Raw genomic sequence first — 26882 nt, 5'->3', positions numbered from 1 at the left:
TAAGCTGGTTGTAGCTTATCCCCTTCTTTTAATCTTTGCGCACATTTTATATCGATTCCGAGTGTCTTGTGCAAAGATCGCAATCGTTCTATCGAATTTATTTTTTTGCATAAAAAATATAGCAGAAGGGGAAAAAGTGTACACACACGCACACATACACATACAAAGACGTGAACTCTTTAATGCTACGTGTAATGGAACGTTAATCGTGGATTTTTTATCGTGGATTAATGTTATTTCGACGACGAGTGTTTCGTACGAAAAAGCTTTTATCTCTCGATCTAACAGTAAGATTCCCCAGGGGAATGACCGCGCTCTGGTAGTTTTTTTCCGAAGGGTTACTACGTGAAACGAACATCCAGTAAATTGAGGAATCATGTAACGAAATTTCTTTCGTGGAAAGCTTCGCTCTTTGCACGATCGCCGAAAGAAATGTCCAGTTTCGAAGTGGACGTCGCTTTTGAAAAATCTCGTCCCTTTTCAGGATACATTAAGCTTTTCGAAGTGTATAATCGAAGCAGCGCGCAGCGCTTTAGACGGGGATCAAACGTCTTTTGTGACAGGTAAATGGTGTTGCAACAACGACTACGAGAAAGGAAGACAAAAGAGACGTGAATTGTAATATAAAGAAGATACTGTGCGCGAGAGATTCTTTTCTCACGAAATAAAAAGATGTACTTTTCTCCGATATTCTGTTATAATAATTTTTCTTTTGAATATTACTTAATGACATTCGCAGATTAAATTGTCGAAATTTTAGCAATTCTAAAATGACTATGAATGAAAGTAAAATGCAATAGAAATTATTTTTTCAGTTTGATCAAAGCAACATGATGATGGAAATATTTTTTTTTTTTTCATTGAATATAATATAATTATATATATATATATATATATATATATATATAAAATTTATTAATCATAGAAAAAATCTATCCCTCTTAATGATTCTTTGAATGTTCTCTTTAATGAAAATTAATTTAATGTAATACGTATATCAAGAATAATAGATAGGGATATGATATAGAATGATGTAGAATGATATAGAATATAGAATATCAAAAACACCGAGGCGGCCAACAGACACAATGAAAATTACGTATTTAACTATTCCAACTATATGAAATTAACTAATGGAATTTGCTTGCATACTATTTCCCATTGAACATGTATTTTCACGAATCGTGCATAATAGAATTCTCTATCAAAGTTCTACCGCTGTAATCAATAAATTATAACTTGGCTAATAACGTTCATGATTATTTTAATATTTTTCAATCATTATGATATAAAGTTATTAATTACATACAAATATATTTTAACTAATAATATATTATATGAAATATTATATGTAAAATATATGTGTAAAAAGAGCAATTTATTCATGCGATTATTTGCGTTAATCGATTCGTTTTGAGCTATCTGCAATATTAACAGGAATTAATGTCCTACGCATGATGATTGAACTAACTACGTTGAAAAGTGATAAAGTTTTAATAATCGTTATAAAATAAATTATTAGTTTTGAAAATGTAATGTAAAATTATGCTGACTATCGCAAGATTAAATAATCTCTAATTAAATAAAATATTAAATTTACTATGGATAAAATTACCCCCTTTACGATTAATTACGAATTTTAGGAATGTTATAACTTTTTACTGCTCATCATTAATACTTGTAACATTTCTCTTTTGTGGAATATGCTAATTAAATTATCAAAATTTAGAAGTAAAGGAAAGTGCTTGATATATTATTTTATTTTATTTTATACTTTATCATTTGTAGATTCTCTAACAAAGTTTTTGTAGATATATATTTTAGGCATGAGATATATGCTATTAAATAAGATACAAACCTATGACTGTCAGTTGAATTCTGGAGTTTCTAGTCGGACTTGTGGTAAAGTCCACTCGGCACCTAAATTCGCCTTCGTCCTTCTGTTGTATATGATTAACGCTCAAAGTTGCTGGTTCCGTTGTTGTTCTGAAGAACGCCCGTTCGTTAAGTTCTTTATCCTGCCAATGCGATGCTTTGTTCGAGTACTTGCCGCGTAGATCGTAACTGAAACAGATATTTTCACTTTATATCCTTCACTTGTCGTTAATGCGAGAATATTCGACTTGTCATAAATATATCGCGAAAAGTTTGCGCATGCAGCTGGTGTGTAGATATTATGAGAAAGAACAAAAAGCGAAGTGACAGAGATAAGATCTACTCTAATGAAATGGCCATTTAATCTTTGCAATTTTTAATCATATTACATACGTTATAATAAAAAATTAAGAGATTATGTGTATATCGATATAAAAATTCTCTAGCGCAAAGACTAAGTTCTTATGGCAATAAAATTCCTGAAAGAAATAAAAAATAGTTTGTAAATTTGTAAATTAAATTTATATTGTTCAAAATATTTCACTGAACTAGACTATTTCTTTCGCAGATATATTAAATATTTCTTTCGCGCTCTTATATAGTATAGGATTAATAAAAAAATACTAAATTTCTCAAAAAATTTATAAAATTGAGAGAGAGAGAGAGAGAGAGAAAGAGATTTAGATTTAGAAAACAAGAAAAAGGGTGCGTAGTATTTGCAATACGATCTGTCATACAGTATACGTGAAAATCATATTGCGAATAACATGTTCAGGCATGACTGCGCCATGTGTCGCTTTATGTTTTTTGCTATTTTGTGTCGGAAGTATGTAGCGGGTCGCGAGAAAAATAAAGTGAAGCAAATGCAAAACTTCAGAAGTAATATCGCGATTAGAGAATTTCGTTAACTCCCCCACACTTTAATACATTGAATGCTTCGTGCATATTTGATGCAGGCGAGCAAGTTGGATAATAGAGAACATATATGACATATAGTAGAGAGAGTATAATTTAATTAATTTAATATGCGATATGTACGTGTGTCCGGTTCTATGTAAGATAAACTTTACGTTTAAAACTTTGTACGCTTTATACTAAATATATACTAGAAACTGTGTAATATATTTAATTAAATGTAAATCTCGCCGTAAAAATTCTATTATCCTCGTCTCTACCACATGTGTGTATTGTAGAGCGCAAAGACAGACTCGTTTTCAAAATCTTTTTTCTACAATCTTATATAATTTCGTAACACAGACAATATAATCCCTATAATATAATATTGTATTCCATACAATATAACACACGCGTAATGATCGACTCGTTATTTTTGGAAAAATTTAAAATCACGGATGTCTCCCCTCTCATCTAATCCGTCATCTTCTCTAATAAATGATAGTCAGAGCCGCCGAATTTGATATTCGATGCCCTGTTTGTCGCATCGATGGCACAGAGAAAAGAATCATGTGTCGAGCTGTACACACGGGGTGTTAATTAAAAATGTATCGGCCAGCCGGTCGTTCTCCTTACTCGAATGCATCGCCCGGGAAGGGAGCCGCGCTGCGACCGTCCAGACAGACGCTTCACCGCAGATCGCCCAGTGGTGTGACCCAACTCATCCCCATTCCCCATCTCCTCGCATACCTCTCGCCACCGGGACATCGAGAGAGCATCGAATTTGCGGAAATACCACGAGTGCCTCGCCTGGTAGGTACCAGATTCGGCCGCGCGTATCCGGACGGACCGGAGGAGGACGACGAAGGGGAGAGGGGGAGGGGAGGGAGGAGGAGGGAGGGAGGGGGCTAAATGGTACGGCTAGGGCGCCGGAGGGATGGAAGGGGATGGAAGGGACGCCGTTGTACATTCCTCCGGTGTATTACGAGCCAGTACACCCGCCAGCTGGCGAAGCGTGTACCGCTTCGTCCGAGAGCGCGATCGCATGCTCTCCCATATGCCGAACAACAACGATGCGGTACTTCCGCGGACGCATTCCCTCGCTGGTTGCATCCAACACGTGTGCCGACGTAACACGTGTATGCACGCGCGTTTACACACACGCGTACAGTTGGCAGTCGGAGAAGGTAAAAGGTGGAAGTTAACCGAAACAGAGAAGTTGACGCTCTGCAATAGCGCGAGCCAAACGTTAAGCGAGAAATGCTCTCCTGTATATATATATATATATATATATATATATATATATATATATATATATACGTGCAGCGGGCAGCGTGGAGAGATCGGGGGTTCCAAACAGCTTGGTTGGTTGCTAGATAGGCCAACAGAAACGATTACTTATACAGCACGGCACGCCTGCAAATTGCACCACACGTAGTACGTCGTTCGAAAGTTACAGGGTACCGTAAGAGCACACGAGCGACGATACCACGGACCCAGGAATAGCGTACACATTACCTCTTAAATTTGTCAAGGTTGTATGTACTGCGACACGATAAAGAAAACACACACCACGCTTCCACATTCCCTTTTGATCGTATAAACTGGGAGGATACATTTATCTCATGAGAAATTACATAAATTAAAAATGACTTTTTAGAAAAATATTTATATTAATCCAATCTGTAAATATAAAAACATTACGCTTCTTACGAGCGTGATGAAATATGAGAAATATTAGAAAAATTAATGATTAATACGATAATTATTACGATTAATAGGATTGAGGTATTTTAATCAAACTTGTAATATACGTAAGGATATATGCTTGACTATCGATACTGCAACGCATTGCAATGTCGTGTTAACGACATTGCGCGTGATACACAGCTAGCGTACAACAGATTAGTGGTCGGACGTTCATATCGGGACGTGGTTATGCCTGTCATAAGCCAGGGCGACCAATTATAGCGCAACATCTCTGCGCGTTCTGCGTCAGAACGTACTACGTAACGTTTCCGTTGCGCGTGTACTCGACGATTGTACGAGAAAGTTGTCAGAGAGTTTGAAATCAATCTCGCGCGTAAGCAAAATACACGCTGGCACTTTATAGCGAAAAGTCACCCTATATAATTGTGATGTGAGGCGAGAAATAAATTTTACATCCCTAAATATTGTTTCCATACCTTAGGCATGAGTATCCATTCGAGGAGGGAACAATAATCAGTCGCTACTTTTTCGATCGTGTTTCGAAAGAATGCGATCTCGTGTACTATCGCAATTTGAATTTTCATCGTGCTTAAAAATGAGATTCCGTTGTAGCCATCGGACTACCGGATACATAGCTGAGTGTACATTTTGTATACTTCGGAATATGAAATCAGTGTATTAATGAAGGAGACACGATAGCCGCATAGCGTGCAATTATAGGATACGCTATAATAGAAAGAAAAAAAAACACAAGCGTGTATTACGACGCCGACGAGCGTTTAACAATGCGTCACGCACGATTGTTCGCTCGTGTAATAATTCATGTTAGATTTATGCTTTCTTACATACCTACATTTTCTTATTTCCGCTAATCTTTTATTTCTTTTTTAAGTTTAGTATAATCAATTTTTTGTCCAATAAAAGGATACTGGTTCTCAACAACAAAAATAAATGTTTCTTTAATTATTTAACAAATATGATTGTATAAATATATCTAACATAATATATGTATAAGTAGATATAATCTTACAGGTAAGAATATATTAAAAACTCTGATGAAAAAAAAAAAAAAAATGTGCTTTGATAGAAATTTTCTCAAAACAAATCCGAGTTTACAATATGCTGTTTGTCGAGAATCGCAAGATTTGTCAGAACTGCAAGTTGATTTTCAAGACGTCTCTAAAGTTTATGACACGCCATCGGTTTTAGATGAAGTTCAAGCATCGCCGAGGAAAATGTTACAAAAATGCGCGACTATTTAATGCCTATAAATTTACTATAGCGTAGCAAGAACTTCCGCCGGGGGAGTCTGTTTGCGCGCGGAATTTCCGAAACTACCGTGAAAGTTTCGAGCTTTCGTAGAAAAGGGGGATGGTAGTTTGCAATGGTACGGCACGGTGTTGTAGCTGCAGCGGGGGCGGTTCGTCGTAAATTCCTACAAATACTGTAACAGTTCGACGCGCTCTATATACATAACGGCCGACGCTCGTCCGTCGTTATATTACGTCGCTGTACGTCGTTATGAATTTTATGATTCTGAACGCCATAAGTAATTTATAATCCTGCTCTTTCTACCTTTGAATAGCGCCGCGGGCGTTTTGCGAAATTCGCGGGAACGCACTCGCGATCGTTATACAGCTGGAAATTTTTATCTTACACGACGACCGTCGCGGGAAGATGACGCTATTCAGCGTTAATGAGAAGCTTTTCGTCCCGTCGCGTTTCCTATTACATAATAAAGCGAAGTAGAGTACGCGATTTTAATTCGCGGACACGCTTTAGCTCTCGACTTGAGAAAATTAAAATAATATTAATTAAGCTTTATTTCTCTCATTTTTCATTTTAACATATGTATCTGACTAATGTAAAAAAATAATTAAAATAGAGACTATGACTCAGCTTAACTCTTAATACGCTTTTGCATTAAGAAAGATATGCATTCAACAATGTTCTCATGAGCAGCAGTCCTGAAAAATTCATTGAATACAGTATTACATATAACGTGGTTTTGTTCTTATATCTCTTGGATTCAAGTTTATTATTATCCTATAGTTCTATGACCTCTATATATTTATCGCGATCGAGCAAGGTAGCACTTTCGTCAAAGCCACCTGATCCGGAGGAAATGTTAAACGGAAATCGTTGACAGATGTATCCGGCCTGCAAGACTCGGATTAATAACCGAAGATCCCTCTCGCGCAAAGAGTTAATTAGCGCACTGATTTAATACGAAATACTGCGGCACGTGTCGTAATAACTCGCGGCCCCGAGCCGGCTTTCACTCCCTCTCTCTCTCTCTCTCTCCATCTATGTGTCTATCTGTCTTATGCATGAATCTACGGCCGATTCCGCGCATTCTGCGCCGCTTGGACATCGAACGATGCGTGACGATCGTGCATTGCCGATGCATGAAGGACGTGGAGACCCGGCCTTTCGTTGTGCCCACGGCACACCGGAAGCCAATCTGATAGAATGCACTGACAATGAGACTTCCTCTCTGCCGGGAGGAAGCTGCCGCCGTCGGCTTCGACGATGCACGTGCCGCATTGATGGGCACGTGCAACGTACGACCGGCTGCCCTTTGTGCCCTACCTTGCTCGCGAAGTGCATTCACCTTACAGGTCATATTACGGTTTAATTGAAGTTGATGCCGGCCGCCTGTAAAGGCCCGGACGATATATCGTGACCGGAGATCTTGGGAAATGTAATTCGCGAGATTAAAGTGGAACGCGGCTCAAAGGATGTTAATCATTTTTAGTGCCGAACCGGTGTCCCAAATTGTCCCACTCTTTTTGTACGCTCGAACCAATCGCATACTGATCGAACTATTCGGCTGATGAATATACGAAAAAAATATAATTCTTTCGAAATATTTGAGAGATAAATAAAACATCTCAGAAAAATTGTACATGTAGAGGAAATTAATGATATGTGCGTTTCGCACGACATGAAAATTTCTAATGTCATGTAATAATTACATTTTGAAAATATACATTTTTTAAAGATAATATATTAGGATCTAAATATATAATAATATTCAAACAAATAATATATTTTTTTTTTGTTGGAAATTTTATTTTTATGCAATGTTCCAACTAATTTTTCGCATGCTTTGATTGTTTATATGAAATCGTCGTGATAACGATTTATTGATATGAAACGGCTTTAGTTATTGTTGAACGCCGCAACGTCCAATATATCGAAAATCCGATTAAATCTAAAACGTCAATGAATCAATTTAATCGAAATAGGCAAAAATACGATTGTCTTTTTGATTATTTGAGTAATTCGATTTCGGGAATTGAACGGTTTCCCGATCAGTCATTTATCAAATAAGTCCAGCTCTAGAGACGAATTCGTATAAAATAACGATTAAATAAATCTGTAACGAATACTTAAATTTTCATATTACCCAGTATAAGCATCCAGTTATAAATTTACCATATTTCTATGATTAAGCCTTGTATTACGACAACGACAAATGGTTTTTTTCTGTTTTTTTTTTTTTTTAAATAAAATTAATAAATTTTTATTCTCAACAAAATTGTTTTCTTGACAGTCGGCAGCTTGAAGCTTTTCAGAGATCTCATCAGCCTATATATAAATCTGCATTCGCCACGATGCATCTCGTGAACGCGATAGCCGTTTCAGTGGTCGGAATCATTATTCTCGAACGTCCCTTCGGCGAGCTCGTAAAAATTGATCCTTATCGCCGAGAAAGAGAGAAAGAGAGAGAAAGACACGCTCTCCGGATGTTCAATTAAAGCGAGCCGCTCAAACGCGTCGATATACGGCGCGCCTAGATGCACCAGCAATGCAGACGGTCCTCCCCCCCCCTTTCCCCCCCCTCACCCTTTTCGAGGGGATTTCGCCGCATGCACACGCATGCCGCCGCATACAACCTGCGTCTCTCTTATCGATTTCGCGATATCGGCGGGACGCTTCACCCCCGCGATGCGCCAGTCTATGGCAATTTCCGCGGCTCTCGTATCCATTTGAATAGCTAGGATAACTTCGGGAGCTAACGTCGAAGGGTAGAGTATATTACCCACGCGCGCGATCGGTATTCTGGCACTCTCTCGGCCAAACTACTTCCGATCGACGATGGCTATGGAAGGGGTTGGCGTCGGGCGGCCGCGAGGGTAGGAAGTGGGCCTTGGAATTCATCGGCTGCCGAAGCGCGTTAAGCGTATCGCTTCCGTTCATCCGGAAACAGCTTCGATATAAATCGAGGCCATTTCTGCCTCGAAATGAACTCGTTGCGCCCTGAATTCCGTACATATTTCTCGCACGTCTCTTTCCGAGTTTCATATTTTTGTGAAATCGATTAGGTACGTGTTCTACCGTCCCTCGCTGCAAGTCGGCGGTGCGGAAAAAGAAAGAGAGAGAGAGAGAGAGAGAGAGAGATAAACACGCGTCAGAAAATAATTCTGCAAGCCGATTACGAGAAAAATGATGTATAGTTCGAATATGTGAATCTTTTGTTAAATTGTAACAAATGACAGATGATGATCAAATTCAACGATCTGATTTTGAACGGATTTTTACGCAAATTAATAGAGGTGCGTCATTTTTCATATCGTATCATGAAGAGAGAAATTCTGTCTGTAGGAAAATTTTCAAAGGCATACAACGCCACTGATTGTAGAGACTAAAATCTGTCAAGCATGCAAGCCTGCTGTAACCATAATCGGCGGTCATTATCTACGATGCTAATCTCAAAAGGCAAAAGCATAAAGTACCTTGCATGCCGCGCATCGCATATGATCCGATATTGACGACGCAGCACTGAATTTTAATTGCTTCGATGGTCAGGCAGATTAAGCGCTTCAATTTTTCTCGGGATTTTTGCATGAAATGAGCGGCGGATATTCGACGTATTGTAGAAGCGACACTGCTTCTCGACGTTGCGGAGAATGTCGAGAAATTTCAATTAAGCAGTGGATGCCATCATGCTGCGACGCCGCGCTCGATCAAGAAGCTGTTCTATCGATTTTGAGTATATATATGTAGAGAAAGAGAGAGAAAGAGAGAGAGAGAGAGAGAGAGACTGTCAGCAATCAATCATGTTCGCTATGCGAACATTTCAGCCGGATATATGTTTTGAGAAATGCAATAGATTCGATAATTTTTTTAATGAAAGGGGATTAAAGTCAATCACTGAACAAAGCCAGAAAGTTTAACGCTATTTTTCAAGAATTTCTCGAACACGTTTGAAACCATAGAGAAATTTCCTCCGGCGTATTATTTCTTCCGGTAGACTCGCGTAATGTGTCTATCGTCGAAAGGAAGTGAGATTCAGAGGCAGCAACGTTGTACGCGCATAAACTCTGTAACACGACAGTCTCTTCAGGACAATTTCGAGTATTCGTGTGTTGTCAGAGTGTACAGGAATTTTGCATCGCCGTTAGCGGCGCCAACACCCGCCAACTATTACCACCACCGTGTTACCAGTGACAGTAGTAACAGCTAGCAGTAGCAGCAGCAGTAGTAGCAGCAGCAGCAGGAACGTCACTTCTATCTTCTCTCCTTCGAGCAACTACTCGGGGAAGCGATTTGCATATTCATTAAACACCCACGAAGCCTACATACAGGCGCCACTCGCTTTGCACCCTCGCTCGTCTATACCGAGGACTTTTGCACACGCTCGTAGATGTTCTCTTTCGCGGGGAGACGTGTAACGTGTGACAAGGTTGGGTCGTTGGCGGGGCCAAAGGGCCTGCCATCGCCGGTAAGAACCGCCGGGGTGTCTGTCGTTAACGAGCGAAATTTAAGACGTATTTGCATTCGGACCGTCGCCACTTGGCGCAAGTTGATAACGACTGGATCCACCATCGTCGCGGCCTCCACCGGGCCTCGCAACGTAATGTACGTTCGCCAGTGTACTTGCAGTTACCAAGGGTGTGCGGTAAGAACGCTCTTTCCATCTCTACGACCTAACACTGCAAGTAGCTCCACGCTTTTCGACCTAGCGTTCGCCTCTGTTCGTAATTAATTCGGGGGTTGCTGTACGTATCGCCTTCTCTCTTCAGCGGCTGCCAGGGGTATAAGTTCGAAAGCGGAAGCAAAAGAGCGGGGCGTGCCAAATGGAGAACAACGAGGTGCCAGGCGGATAGCGAAGAAGGGGGCGAAGAAGCACGAGAGAGAGAGAGAGAGAGAGAGAAGAAGAAGAGCCGACTTTCCAGCCCCGTAAGAGTTCTACTACGATGCCAGTCGGCGAGTACCAGCGCCGAATTATGCATTTTCTTGTCGTCCCGTCGAATAAGAGCCAACTGAATATTAATGCCACCGGTGTAATAGTTTGTAAACTAGGTCTCCGGCTGTTAGGGGGATCGTCGTCTCCCGTCGTTAGTGCGCATAAATGTGCGCCCGTGGGCGCCGTCCGCGGAATACGACATCGCGGTGAATGACTGATATCGTCGAGCCCCAGGAGTGCCGAGGAGATGAATAATTAGATAAACAGACAAAATTTACTCTGAACCTCCGAGAAAGACAATTAAATTCTTTCAGATTCTTAATAAGATTGATAATAATTAACACGCAAATAGCTAGAATGAAATGAATTTTTGTGATGTATCGGATTTTTATATCCTTCCCATTCATATTAATATTACATTTTATTTCATAAATTTTGAAAACAGACATAGTAAATTTATATCTCTGTGTCAATATAACAGATAAATTCAATGATAAGAAAATGGTGAGAAAGACTATTCATATGACGATTCATATGAATTTATAAATAAATTCATAAGAGTCACTTTCTTTTCCTGTCAAAGACACGCGCTGGAGTTTGCAGCGTCGAATCGAAGAAGATGTGAGCCGATGTGTGAATCGAAAAATTTAAAACTATCGAGTTCATTATATTTATGTAGTGAGTGTGTCGACAGATAATTGATCGTCCAATGCAGACACGTGGCTCATGTTATCGCGATATTATTACGATAGTTTCAACAAACTGCAACAGCTCCTTAATACATGTGTACAACATGTTAGAGACCGGATCTTTGCGTATATTACGGTTCATAAGATAATAAGAGCATCCGTTTGTCGATAACGTTCAACCATATTTTCAATCATGAGTAGAACTGCGGCTCCCCTCATTTGCAATCCCATTTCCTATACCTCCGCATTATCCATCTCTTATACTCTTACGTCGTTGTCTCTTCCTCGTCTTTTGCCACCGTATTTCAATGCGCTCTCTCATGTTTCGTTCCTGGCGACAGTCGAACAATCCATACGGCGCGACGCCCATTATTCATACCTATTTCTGCATCGCTGCTCTCTCTTTCTCTCTCTCTCTCTCTCTCTCTCTCTCTCTCTTTCTCTCTCCGTCTCTTACATTTTGCAAATAACTCTTCATTTTCCGACAACGCGGTCTCCCTTTTCTCTTTCTCAATTTCTTTCCTTTCTGTTCACGTTTGGAAAGACCGGAATATTGTTAGTAAAATAATCAAGCAGTCGCTTTTATGTCAAAATAATGCAACAATATTAATAATAAATTTTTAAATTATCATTTAGGAGCGTGTATCATAAAAATTTGCTCAGATGTAAAAAAAGAGATCTAATATATTTTATAAAAAATAAAATTTTTTTTAGATATATATATTTCAGGAATTAAAATATATATATATATATATATATATATATATTAATTTATTATATATATTATAAAATTTCGGATTGAGCAATACGCGAATTACATGCATTCGTTCGTCTTCGTGTATTTTCAAAGAGCATTCTTTATCTCGCGAGACAAGAGACGAGAGGATAAAATTGGTGTTTGTAGTTAGTGCCGTTGCCATAGCATGCTGCATAATAATAATAGCGCATTTGCATGGTTTGTATTGTGCTTTCGGGACAGGCATTATTATATCTATGTTCTCTATGAGTAGGCGATGTTATTACGTTATCGTGACGTAAAAGAGAGTCCTTGTTTCGTCCGAGTTGCGCGTATGACAAACAATTTGTTTTACATGTCGCATATATTTATTTACGTGTTATTAATGCACCGTAGGTTAGCAAAACTCGAATATTTTATATATATATATATATATATATATATATATATACATAGAGACTGCTTGCTCTTTATTTTCCATTACTTAGTCTCCGGACAAGTCGCTACTGTGTCACACTGAGTTATCTAATAATACAATATTATTATTATTATTTTTTTTTTTTTTGAGTCGTTCATCGTAAATATTTTTTTTTCGCACACTGCCACTCGCATTTGATACAAAACATAGTAGACATTTTTAATTGCATTCCATTAATAGACGGTCGTACATATGATATAAATATTGTGTTTCGAAGAAAGACATATCTGACGAGAATTTATTAAGAATCCGTATTCATTTATTTCTGAAAATTTTAGCATATAAGAATGATCAACAATCTACTCGCGCGACTTTATTTCTTTTTTCATAAACGAACAATCTCTGCACATCGCTGGACGAAGAAAATCTCTGTTTCATTTTAAAATACCGAATGTATATGATGAATTTACGCCAAGTCGAACTTTCACGAATAGAGTTTGGGCCGTCACGTTTTCCTGCTTGAAAGAGACGAATCTACCTGCGGCGAACTGCCCTGGAAACCGCAAAGGCCGGCCCGCTCTTCGCGCGCGTCCTAAACGACCGGAAACTTTCGAATGATCGCGTACACATTCCGCTCGTGTACGTGTTTCTTCCACGGTGTGGAAGGGAGTTTCGAGTGTATGAGAGATTCGCCGTGTGTAGAGGAACAAACGTCATCAGGATTTCCACCTATCGTCTCCGCTCTATCCCACATTGTCCTCGAGGACGATCGTTAAGCCACCACTCCCCGGCCACATTAACACGTCGACTTCGGTCCTGTCAACAACCCGTGGATCTACGATGAGTTGATACGTCGCCGGACCCGTTCTCATCGCTCAGGACACTCGTAATCCTCGACAATGAGCAGAATCATGATCAACTCTTCATTGCTGTCCGGTTTGTAAAGCAGAATTATCTCCCTGTTTTTTTTTTCTCTCTTTCTATTAATAATCTTGCAATAAATATACCACAATGATGCAGACTACATAGGAGCTTGAAGTTAATAATTAATGAAATATGTATTAAAAAATAATTTGTAAAAATTCAAAGCAAGAAAATAATCAAGGAAAAGGGTATTAGAGTCCCTATTTTAAATCTACGCTAAATATACATATAATTTTTTAAAAATTGATAAATTGATAAATCTTTTTCAACAAAATTATCCTACGAGATCTTATAAAAGATAGTTGTATTTGAAATATATTTATAATCTATTGAATTGCAACTTTTCGTAGTTTAAAAAGAATTTTTCGAAAAAATTCCAAGAGGTGGAAATTCTTGAATATGTTCTACTTATAAGTTGTTAGACTACGTGAAATATGTTCTTTCAAAAACCAATCAATATTTAAACAAAATTATTTTTCAGGATTCTCTTAATAGTTATAGATTTAAAACTAAAACTACTATAAATTTTTTTTTATATAAATTTGATTTTGTAAGAACAATACACTTAATTCTCTATTATTCTTAAATATGTGTATGCACGTATTTTTAAAAAATTATTAATTTAATTTCTATCGCTTTCACTGAATCTATTATCTATCACATTTCTTTCTCCATCATCCTGCCTTCCTCGTGCGTTAAATAGATATTAGTAATCTGGAAATTGGGAAGCTAAATTAAATGTATTAATTGATAATGAAACCCTGGTATATCTAACAGATCGGGAAACAATAGTAAACAATGGCATGCTCTGATTACTTGTATCGATATTATAGCGATCAGATTTCTGTTTTCATGGGAAATATAACCGTTTGCGTGTGAGAATTATTTAAGCATTAGATTACTAGAATTGAAAAAAATATTTCCCTGTTATTCTTTCGATATCGTTTCTCTCAATTCTGCTCTTGATTGAGATCGATCATCATAATTATCATTAATTATTTGCGCATAATTGATTCACTAATGCACATTATTAGCAGAAATAATAGGCATTCAAAAACATTGAGTATCTCTTTTCCGATTAATTTTAGTTTCTGATTCGATTGATATAAACATGAATTGGCATTTGATCCGCTCGGGAAACCGGGGTAGTTTAAATCATGCAATATATATTTCCGCCGAAAAATATCCGGAATATCAATTCGTTTCATCGGAATTATAACTGGCATGTTCAAAATAATCTATTTGCTCGACTTTAATTCATACTAATAGCGGATCAGCGTGGAAGCTCAAGCCTGTTATATCGTTGCGTTTATCTCGCGGCGTTTACCTGTTGCCGGAAAATGCGCACGTTCGGTTAGTCACCGCGGAAATTAGCCCGAATTATCCCGAAGCAACAGCCGCCAGGAATGAGGCGTAAAGGCGAGATTATTCGTTGCTGTGACCAACAGCGATATATAGTTATGATTCGCGGTCGACGTCTTCTTTTCCAAGTTTGCAGTTATTCAAGGAGACGGGGAGAAAGCGAAGAGAAGAATGAGAGTAGTCCTTCTGATCGCGTTCGGTATACCGAGCCTTTAATTTCGCGTACGAATGGAAGGGGAATAATCTGGCAACTTTCTCTCTCTCTCTCTCTCTCTCTCTCTCTCTCTCCGTTTCGCTCTCTGTTCGACCGCCTCTATCCACTTGCATGTCTGATACGATGGTAGGTAATTAACTCGCAAATTACGAGACCGTGGCGTTGGAACTTTCCGCGGTTCTAAGTAGACTCGAATACCGTAGGTTTCTAACTAGAAAATGGGAGAATGAGAGCAATAGGGGAGGGACGCTTTAAAGACAGATGCTTATGATGGAATCCAACGAATTTTGTTTCAACAAACGACTTAAAAATATTTTTCATGAGCTTTTACATAAGCTCAATTTGGCATGTAGAATAATGTAGTACTGTGTTGGATGGAGAAATTCAATAAAGAAGAAAAAGAAGAAGAAGAAAGATGTCTGTTAGATCATGTCGATGATATATCTATTAGTCGCTCGATTCCAAGATATTTACATATCTTTTGTCAAGCACTGCGAAACAAATACATTCGAGAGTGGTTTCATCAACGTGTCTCTCCATTTAATCTCGTATAAATTCAATGACAAATCCTTGAATCGCTTTTATGTCGACTTTCCCGTCTCACAAGGAACGATGTGGAAATACAATTCCTTTCACGACAACATCAAGAAATAAATAAACGATAATCACAGGAATAACAGCGTATTAAAGCACCCTTCTGCTCGCTTTGAGTCCTAATCACCATGAAAGACTTCCTTTCTCGATATTTTCCCTCTTCCGAAAATTTTACGACGGCTCGTTTCTATTTCATCACTTTCGCAGAGAAATATTTCAAAGCCGATCTCGATAATGAGTCAAAGATGGCTAAAATACCGTCAAATATTTTCGTGTACCCGAAATTAACCGTTTGTATGAAAATTGTCCTATATCAGGCATGCGATTAAACTTTTGAGGCGCTGTAAACTTATCCGCTTTCCCACTTGAAGCGGGAGATAATAATCGAAATTTGGTTGAAAATTCTCTGAGCTTTTGCTGACGAGCCCTCGTTCGCAAAACTTTCTAATAAGCCTCGATTCTCCGATCTTGAAGATTGCCAGTTTCATTTCAGCCGTGCACAATTTCGGTTTAAAGAGAACCCGACATTGGCGGGATAATGTCGGCGGCGGTGCGGGCAATGGATGGCGAAGGGGATGGCAGGGCGAGAAAAGGGCGGGGGAGAAACGCCACTCGTAACAAACAAGGCGTACCGTAGAGACAAGAGCATTGTCCCTCGACTGTATGCAACTAACCCACGGTATAATGTACTCCCACCCCATCCTCCTTGGCGTCGCGCGAAACTAGGGGGTGGCGAGGAGGGGGATGGAGGATGTACCTTACGCTCGCAACTACCGTACTACAGATCCAGAGGCGCCGTTACCTTCTATTATACCGTTCCTATACCGGGTAGCGTCGCTGTGCGAAACAACCGACTAAATGAAGACACATTGCTTTCATTATAAACTACCTAGTATACGGCTGACGCCGCACAGCCAACCCTTCCCGTTCTCTCGGGCCTTACCTACGATTATCTCTAGGTATAAGTTAGCCGGTAGATACATAAACTCTTCTTGTTGGAATATATCTCGCAAAGCGCTCTAGGCCTGTCGCATTTTTCATACAATTCCATGATTTCAAGATTCGCGAAAGAAATTTTAATATCAGAGCATGAAGGTAGGATAATAACATTTTAAAAATCCGAATTTAGTCAGTCCGAATAGTCAAATCTTTGAAAAATTTGTTTTTAATATCATTAGAATCTGACAGTATAATTTAATACGGAAATAATGAAGATTTTCAGATTTATAATCAATTCAAACGATTAAATTTTTAAACCGATGCGATGCTTCGCAACCAATGTGTCGTGACAATTTGATATGTAATAAATAATTAGCTTTTTTATAGTAACGTAAGCAATAAGTTTCTCTCTTTCTCTCTTTTTGACAATATCTAAATAAATTATATATTTTTTTTTTAAATATATGTATAATTATTAATATATCACGCTGTAGGTAATATCCTAAACTTCTCTAACATTTTCTTTCATCTACGGAATAATGTGGATACTAGAAGTTAAGCTGAGACACTGTGTATATATAACGGGTGAAAAAGTACGTGCAAAGTACACATCGAGACCCCGACAAAACCACGTGCTGTCAGAAACATCGGACGCTTTCGTGGACTCTTCCCCTTCCTTCTCTCTGCTTTCTCTCTCTCTCTCTCTCTCTCTCTCTCTCTCTCTCTCTCTTTTCTCTATCTCCTCCTCGTCGCGAAGCGCGCACGCATTTCTTGTTACCGCCGTTATCAGCAGCTACCCTCCATCGGTCTGGCATTCGCGAATGCAGCGGCGAATTATGGTTCATCAAATATAAACCCGCGGGGCGTCCGTTTCCGCGCAACGTCGCGCCCCGCGGGGCCGCGATTTATTAAGGCGCAAAAACGATCTTTTAAGAACGGTCGCGTGGACGAGATACCGCTACTAAAAGACATTTGTCTTATTCAAATGGCAGCGGAAGCGGAAAAAGTTGAGGGAAGAAACGCACGGGATACGAGGGCGAGGTGCTCGCGATGAGGAGATTGTAGGTGGAATGTGAAACACAGAATGTGAAACACAGACAGCGCATTCTTTCCTTGCCGTCCCCCGTTTCATCTCCCTCTTTCCGTTCCCTGCTATGATATCCTTCTCCTCGCCATTTCACCACCCTTCCTTCTCTGTCGTCTTCTCGCTCGGCGAACTCGTCGCTTACAAGCTCACCGCTGGGACCGACTCTGCAGTTTCCACTGTTTTTCACATAATTAGAAGCCGGATAATTTATTTAACAACGCTCGACGCGCGGTCGCGGAACTTTTATTGTTTCGTGACTCCCGGCGGGTCGACGGCGGGGACCGGGGCTTGAGGACGCAAGAAAACTAAATTGCGACGTGGATGCCACGTTGCTCGGCGCTACTTCTGCGCGCGTGAACCACCCCTTTGACATTCACGGACTCATCCACCTTCGGAGGTGGAGGTTTAGATGCAGAGTTTGCAGTCAACCTGGAAATGATTACTAGGGATACAACGAGCTGGATTACAATTGCGTAAATGCGGCGCAGGTATAATATATATCTTTTTCTTCGTTAGAGAGAAGTCATCAGTTGCAAGGAAATGAATTTCATTCGCCAAGTTTATAACTATTTATAATAAAAGATCGTCTAGAATGACGATTGTTTTTGCCTTAAGACACGGAATTATACATATATTTAAATAAGTTAATATTAAGTTCGAATTTTCAAAAATTGTGATTGTGTCAAGCTATCGAAAAGTATAGACATTAAAAATTATTATTTGGAAGTAGAGATATTCATTGTATATCCACTTCTTTACTCCCAGAGGCCGGATATGCTGCGCGATGCTCTTCCGAAGTCATCTGCAAATTAGAGTTTTTCCTTCCAAAGATAACCGCGACGTTCCATTTTTATTTTTATTTTTTTTTTTTTGCAACTTTTATAGCTCCTGTCCATGCGCCGATTCGAACGTCAGCGGGCTTAACGTCGCGCGTTGACAACGTCGTGTGGCGTCGTTACGCTCTTCTCAACCGAGTGTTGCGCTTGTTAACCGGGCGTGAAAATACGCGACGTCGCGTCGGTCCGTCGCTATGACGAGATAGCTCGCGTCCGACTTTCATCGCTTTTTTTACGTTTTTATTTTTTTTTTTTATCAGTCATGAATTCCGATTTTCCGGCCGGAGTCGCTTCGCGCGCGCGCGCGTGCGTTTTTTTTGTTTTTTATAAATATGCATGTCGACAAAACGCAGGCGAATCCGGATGCCATTGCATTAGACGAAAGTGCGCGGCTAGGACGTGAATGTAAATGTCGGCTGATATCGTTTGCCGCGCATATCATTCCGGAAAACCGGGAGCGACACCGGTAATTATTATTTGTCACATGTTGGCCGCTCTCGCCGCTCCTGGAATTTCGAGACGAGCTATCGAGCTATTAAGCTCGATAACGTATCCTCGGCTAGGGGGCTTCTTCCGATTACTCGCGCTCCCTCGACCTACCGTGCCGGTTTCGGCGATTACGTCACATTTCCGTGGCACGGCATAACGATTACACCGTGCCCCGACGTAATTCATAATTTCATTCTGCCACGCTTTATCTCGCAAGCCATTTCGAGCGGCGATTTCATATTTCGCCGCTGCGTACATCAGCGTGGTCCAGCGTGACTTTCGCGAAGCAGAAACCGTAATTGTGCTCGGCCAGAGCGCCTCCTGCGATAGCGCGACTTTCATAACGCTCCGCAATTATCCGGAATGCGAACTGGCCGAGCGGTATGTGTGTCATTTTACGCTAACTTCCTTCAACTTTAACCGCTTTTGAGCGCAGAAGCTTTCTCTTTGACCGCTCATTTTTTCCAACTTGCATTTTTTTTTTTGTCAATTCTCGCGAAATATGCAATGCACGTCGCTCATCAAAGTCGCAAAGCCAAAATGGATAATCACGTTATCAGGCAATATCAATGCATCGAGAAATTACCATCCGTCACCGTCGTCAATCGTCGATATTTTTTGCGAGGAATTTTTCTGACAGGGATTTTTTACCCATTACGCGCGGCGCATTTTATCAAAGGCTTTCAATGGCAAATTCAATCAAAATTCGTCAAACCGAAATGACGGCTTCCGTGCGTGTACGAACGACTAGACGGACGGACTGGCAGTCCGTAGACGGACAAGCATGGTCGAGCTAATAGTTACGAGAGTAGTCCGGTCTCGTGTAGCGAGACTGAAAAAACGTGATGAGACTACCAAATGACGTTAGAGGAGGAGTTAGATTTGAAGTTACATTTGAAAATATCGACAGACAGATTTTCGAGAGTCCGAGAGTTCAATTAAACAATGGTTTTGTCAGCGATGAAACAACATACGTATCGGAAAAAATTATATGGCTAAATAATGACATTATTTTATTCGTTATCTATTATTATCTACGACATTATCTTATACTAGTATCTTTGATCATTTTTTGAAACTTTACGTTGAAGTTTTAAACGTCAAACTAATTAAAATATGTTTCTTCCTTTGAATGTATAATTAACGCGATTAAAGTAACTAGAAATTTTAAAAGTTCTTTTAGTTTTTTTTACAACATCTTTCACTTGCTTCTATTTTAATTTAATTAAATACAATAGAATTTAAATAAATGTACACCATAAAAGCTTATTTTAAAAATTAATTCTAAAACACACACATGTATTTTTACGAGAAAAGCTTCTCTATCTTGCAATTATCTTTAACTGGACCTTATATCGGAAAAAGCAAACATTGCTCGGTGTGGTCCGATCAATACGCTTAAAGACTTAACTCTTACATTTTGCATTGTCTGGTGGACTTAACTTCGCCCAAAGTCGACGTCAAGTCTGACTCAACTCGCTATAGCATCACTGTGTTTGCCCGACTGCAAATTCGGCCCCACCTACTCTACAGAAACCTTCACTAAAGCATACACACATACGTACCTAAAATACACATGAATTATACAAACACACAATGTTTGCACAAAGAGAAAGATCGCGCAAAAGTGACAAGGAAACATGATGTTCCCTTTTTATAGCTTTGTTTGTATTTTCGTATGATATACTGTCACGCGTCGAACAAGTTGTGTAGTCATTTTAGTTAAATATTTTATGTCCATCAGATGTAATGTAGACGTTAACCTTCTTCTCCTAGCTTGCACATTGAAACATTAACTGATACTAAATACTAATTATAAGATAAACAGTACAGAGTTTATTATGATCTATATTTCTGAAATTCAACCAATCAAGACGATGTAGTTTTCGTATCTTTATATATCGAAATTGATATGATTTTTCGAAAAGTTCTGATTTGAAAAAGTATATAGGTATGGCAAGAAATTCACATTAGTAGAAACTATTTTAATGTACAATAATAATGTCTTTCGACTGGAAAGAGAAAGAAAACGAGAGAAAGAAACGCGTACAAAGTGCAAATAGAAATGTCAATATATCTTTAAGTATTCTGCTTGAACATGATGCATAAATCATAACATAATGAAGTTGTAATGTCAGCATTAGCTCTCGACAAGTTTCATTATGTATTTACTCAAACGCACACAAAGAACATTATGTGTGCGGCCCTTCAATCCAATTGCCTTCCACGCTAAAACGTTCCGAAATTTCTGCTCGATCTCCACATGGGAAAGTACAAACGAGTCGCTAAGTAAAAAAAATAACAAACCTCTCGTTTTGCATGCAACATTTTGCAGCGGCATGTAGCAACCGCACACACACAATTCTTATGCAATATTTATATCGGCAGGGGAGCCATTACGTGTACGTCTTCCGTTTGCGATCCCTCTTTCCTCGATCGCGCGACCGCCTTTGTTTCTATTTTCGAACATTCAGGTGTATACTACACGGCTAAGGAACAAGATCGGCGATAATTGCCGGTGAAATAGTAATGCAAATGTGCGATAGATTAGCATGTTGGCGTACACCGGCTGGGTGAGAACTGACGCTTCTTCCCTGTTTGCACGATACGGGCGAGTATAATGACTTTCCGATATTTATAACAGACGCTCGGAAGGAAGATATCGCCTTAGAAATCTCTATTTTTAATCGCAGCGAATTATAACATACCTCGTGTGTAAATTCCTCAGAAAGAGTATAGTTTTTCCTTTGTTTCGGAAGGAAAAAGAAAGAGAGAGAGAGAGAGAGAGAGAGAGAGAGAGAGAGAGAGAGAGACCATATTTTATATATATCCTCAAACTCTTTAGATTAACTCTATCTTGAATATTAATGTAACGTCTCATAAACGCCGTCCACAGTAAACTTTTCCATAAATCATCTCGAGAGCAACTGGAAGAGGTATATAAAGTGAAGAAATATTTAGTGAGTTTACTTCATGAATAGTAATCGCAACTTTAAAAATATATCCTGCTCCGTCAGGCGGAGACGTGATTATAAAGATGAAAATGTAAATGTTACATTGACGTCATCCCGACGCTTCTAAAGCGTACGAGTTGATACCACCTGTGATTACGGGACACATAACGAAGCGCATCTCGTAATAACGCAAAATGCAACGATCGCCACTCGCCGCATATACGAGTGCGCGCGTATAGAAGATTTGACGTTAATGAAAACGCTCGCGTACACCAATTCAACTTCAAATTGAATTCGTTTATGACATCTCGTGACTTCACAGAGAACGAACGCGACAAGGAAAATACAACAAAGAGCTACAGTTCTGGCTACAGCGAAATAGCCGGCGTGGAATGAGGTTGGAATATCAGAAATTTGGATATAGCACTCATATGCATCAAGTGTACGCGCTGTAATAGTATAACAGATACATATTTGCAAAATAATGCAAAATCGTCACTTATACGATCGATGCTCAACGTGACATTATATTAACTATAATATTCTTTTACAGCGTATTTAAAAGTTTAAAAGTTAAAATTATTTTGCTATAATAGAAAGATTTTATCCATAAGATTTCATAAAGCAAGATATCCATATAAAGGATCAAAGTTTGCAGCAACGGCTACAGCACTTTCGCGGTTTTCAGGAATTTTAATATAATATTAATATAACGTCCATATATATATATATATATACTTATTAACTTTACCGAAATGGCGTTATAACAAAATCAAAGTGGTTACTCTCTGAAAAAATATAAAAAACATGAAAAATATGCAAAAAATTAAGGAATTTTTGAAAACAATTTTCTCTTTGATAATTTTATTTTTATATTATATTTTTATATAAACAGTCGACAAGTAAATTATGTGTTTATTACATTATTGTAACATGCAATATCTATTCTTTATTGTAATTTTTTTTATGATAAAAAAATGAAAGATTTATATGTAAGTGAAAAATGTTTATCTTATGAAATTTATTCAAGTTTTTTTTTTCAGTACACTTACAAATTTAATTACTTGAAGACTTTGTGTTTTTCCTTCGTATGAGTGAAAAACATTAAAAAATGCAATTAAAAAAAACTTATTTTAGAAAGTTGCACTGAAAAATCTTTAAAATATCTTCTTCACTTAAAATTTCGGGCAAAAATATCTGGAAGAGCAAGAAAGTTTTTTTACAAAAATATGGACTTTTTGCAATATGCTTAAGAGTTTGTGGATTCCAAAACAAAATTAGGCGATTGCATAATACAAAACATGTAATGCGGTACAGGCGATGTAAACTGACCTTATGCCAAGCAGATTTTTTAGCCTTACGACATCATTAAATGGGAAGAGAGGGAAAGAGAAGAGAAATCATGAAATAAATATCAAATAATATAATTTAAATGCACAATGCAGTATCATATTATATCACATTAGTTTATTTAATTTCATCACATGAGATTGCGCAACAGCTTTCTCTTTTTTTAACCTTTTTTTAACTCTTTTTTTTTAATAACAACAATGTTTTAATTGTCGTAAACGGCCATATTTAAGATATTGCGATCAATTTCAGTTTCTCGAAAAATATGGAAATATGTAAGTATCACATTTATAAAGATTGCTATATAAGTGTCAAATTTATAAAAATTGCTATATTTATAGCATTATATATATAGACTTCGCGCGCGTATCGACTTTTCGTTTTTAATTAAATTTATCTGACAGTCTTTATCGATTTGCTGATATATCTAAAGTAAAATGATTGATAAATTAGTCGCGAATAAAGCTGATAGCAACTATAGAGCAATTTTCGAGACTAAGACATCGATTTCAAGACAGGAGAAAATATTATATCCATTCCTGTAGACACGCTCTTTTGCTATTTCAATTAAAATCTATTCGTTTCATTTCCTTTGTATTTTTCTCGCGTTCCAGAATTGATCAATCGTAAAAAATCTGTCGAGTGATGATAAGAGATAGAGTTTTATCGAAAGGTGCTTTCGCCTTAATTCAAATTTATACTTTTATTTTTTCTAGCGTATAAACAATGTTTGTCGTTAATGCATAATTGTCATTAATGCATAAGATTAGCATCTTATACGATTTACAGATGTATTCGGCGCCAAACCTGGCGCTAAAAATAACGATCCACATTTCTTTTCATAAAACGCGAGCTTCTTCCCTTCGGATTCCTATCGGATCGATACGACACACAGAAACGTACAATGTCATCGTCCCGCGCGGTCGGATGTATATTTATTGACTAGCGTCAATTTTACAATCTAACGTGATTTACGAGGCAGATCCACCCGCGACGTATTCAATGCCGGACGAAAACCGTTAGGGAGAAAATCGGTTACGTGACGAATAACGTACGTACCGCGACCGTGAAATATGATGGGCATTCGTGACAAAGTAGCTTCCTTTAAATCGTACCACCGACCGGCGCGATACACCATTATCTTGCGGAATGTCTGCCAAAGTGCCTTGTGGCCTTGTATAGGTCACCAATATTCTCCCCTAGTTTCCTCATGTCTCTCTTTTCTTTCGTAGCACGCGACTCCATCATCTCGCGACTGCGCTTTAGCCAAGTAATTCCGGGACGATACACTATCGATAGAATTTATCGAGAGATCAGCATATTCGCCACGGAGGATATGAACGATTTACGATTATCGTTGGAGTTAACGGGTGGAAGTGCATCGATGTTTACTTGCGCTTTATGCGCATTATAATTCCCAACCGGCTGTCCGGACATGCCGGTTTCCCCATTAATCGATGTTATATTCACATTACCGTAATGAAAAGAGCGACGAGACGTTAAACCGATTACCGTGAATTAACTTGATTAAGACCGTGGTGTCTCTCGATGGTCTATAAATTAATAAGCAACCGTACAGATCTCGCTTCAAGCTGCGATATATACTCTTCGCAATCATCTATCTATTTTAGGTCTTGTGACTTTAGTCGCCACTTAATACAGTATTCCGTGATCCTTTTCAAATTTAAATATGACAGATAGAAAAAGTCCTTGTCCACGAAGTAATATCAAGAAATAAACAGCTTCAACTATAGATTGTAATGTCGCTTTGAAAATAGTTATCTGAGAAAAGAAAGATTACTCTTGATGCTGCAAACAATAAATTTTGAAATTTTATTTTTACCTATATGCTCTCTACTTGTTCTAATATGCGGATTTATATGCAAAATTTAATATTTGTAGCACCATTGTTTCTTTCTCTTTATCTATTTCGTATTTTCTCTCCTGGCAATTGTTTCGAGTCGGGATAAACTTCGCGGTTAAAACTTTTTACTTTACTACACACAAATAGAAATCCTATTAAAAAATTAAGTGATCAGAATGACAAAAGAGTCAATTTTCTTGCTGTTAGTAACAAAGTTAATTACTTTTACTTAACTATACGTTTTAACTTTATCTTTGTGTATTCATCTCTTTCCCTTTGAGATTTAAATAAGCAGATTATTTCGCTTTAAAGAGTTTCGATAAAAGATAAGATAAAATATTAATTTTTTCCTAGATAAAGATCTCTTCCCATATGCGTAATATTTTTTCTTATCCTTGAAGTTACTAGTATTTTTATGCAATTTTGAGGTAAAAAAAAAAAAAAAAGAAAAAAAAACGAAAAAATACACACGCTCTGTGTTGTGTATATTTCTTCTATTTTTTAGATTTAAAAAATGTCGTACGCGCCAAAACGAGCAGTTCCGGCACGTTCGTCTTGTCTGCGACTTTATTCGAAGGACAGACAGCCAATTGCGCGGAATGGAGAAATTTATCTGACGAGTGTGTGACTATGCCTGCCGATTTGATTGCGGTCGGCGTATCGAGGGAAACGTCAAACAAACGACCCGTCGCTTTTTCATTTGGACTTTCAATTCGACGTTGTAAATTGTGACTCGCGATCCGACGATTTTATCTGGCTATCGCCGGCGTGTCAGCGGGCAATCTTTTGGTAGCCGGTATACGCGCGCGAGTGCTTTTCCTCGTGCGATCGAAGAATAATATTTGCAACATTTTCACGTAACGAAAAATGGTCCTTTCAAACTACTATTTTAGAGAACTGTTTTGAGGAATATTGCACGACACACACACACACACACACACACACAAACGCGTTTTCGAATATTCACTTAAACTTATATTTGCTCCGTTATGTATTTACGTTTAGGCGTTCGGCGTAATATCAAAGACGCAGCAAAACTTTTAGGTTCGAAACTTTCGAGATTGACCCGGGAAAGTTTAGGATAGTCCCCCAGTATAACCGATTTCTCTCTATCCCCTAACTCAGTTGCTATTTGTTTTATGCTAACATGGAGTTAATTACACCGATGTCGGAGTTGGTTCGGGATGCTTGATTATATTTCGCGAAACTGCGTTTAATTGCATTTTCATACGATTACCAGAAACTTACTTTGATATTAAGACGACAACTTTTCGGATCCTGAGATTAATCGCTTTTTACCGTCCCCAATATATAAGCGGAACGAGTATTAAAGAAAATATTATCGCTTCTATTATATTTTACGTAATACATGGTAGGTAAAAAAATTGGAAAAAAATATACGCGAACAAAATTTTTCTGCCGTTTCTTGATAATGGCAGACCTACAATTTAAATTTCGTTAGTCAGCCGGCATAGATACGCCCCCGCTTAATATCCTCGCAATAATTATTCGGCCGGTGGAATGTTTGCGGAGAGAGGCCGTAAATATGAGAGTCACCCTTAGCCGCCCTCTCTCCTCGGTTTGTATATTTTTTTGCCTCCGCCGCTGGATTCGTGTGCTCGGGCGAGCTCGCATTTTCGCAAAGAGGCCGGCTCGTATCGGGCGCAGCCATCGAGAAATCGACGTCCAGCTCAGGCAACACACGAAAGCGGCACCGCATTAGCGTTACACGCGAGTGTAGCACGCGTGTG

At 38.6% G+C, this 26882-nt stretch overlaps 1 protein-coding gene across 3 annotated transcripts in view; it reads right to left on the bottom strand.

Annotated features, from left to right (window-relative positions):
- LOC126848447 (synaptogenesis protein syg-2-like) overlaps window positions 1-26882 on the bottom strand; it is a 266232-nt gene that overhangs the window by 46886 nt on the left and 192464 nt on the right. For all 3 annotated transcript variants that reach the window (XM_050589369.1, XM_050589371.1, XM_050589370.1), the window contains one exon: window positions 1859-2064. In XM_050589369.1, coding sequence (XP_050445326.1) covers window positions 1859-2064 — 206 coding nt within the window. The remainder of the gene's footprint in view (window positions 1-1858; window positions 2065-26882) is intronic.

The sequence above is a fragment of the Cataglyphis hispanica genome, chromosome 3, assembly GCF_021464435.1.
Source record: "Cataglyphis hispanica isolate Lineage 1 chromosome 3, ULB_Chis1_1.0, whole genome shotgun sequence".
NCBI lineage: Eukaryota > Metazoa > Arthropoda > Insecta > Hymenoptera > Formicidae > Cataglyphis > Cataglyphis hispanica.
This window is presented reverse-complemented; position numbering and strand designations above follow the sequence as displayed.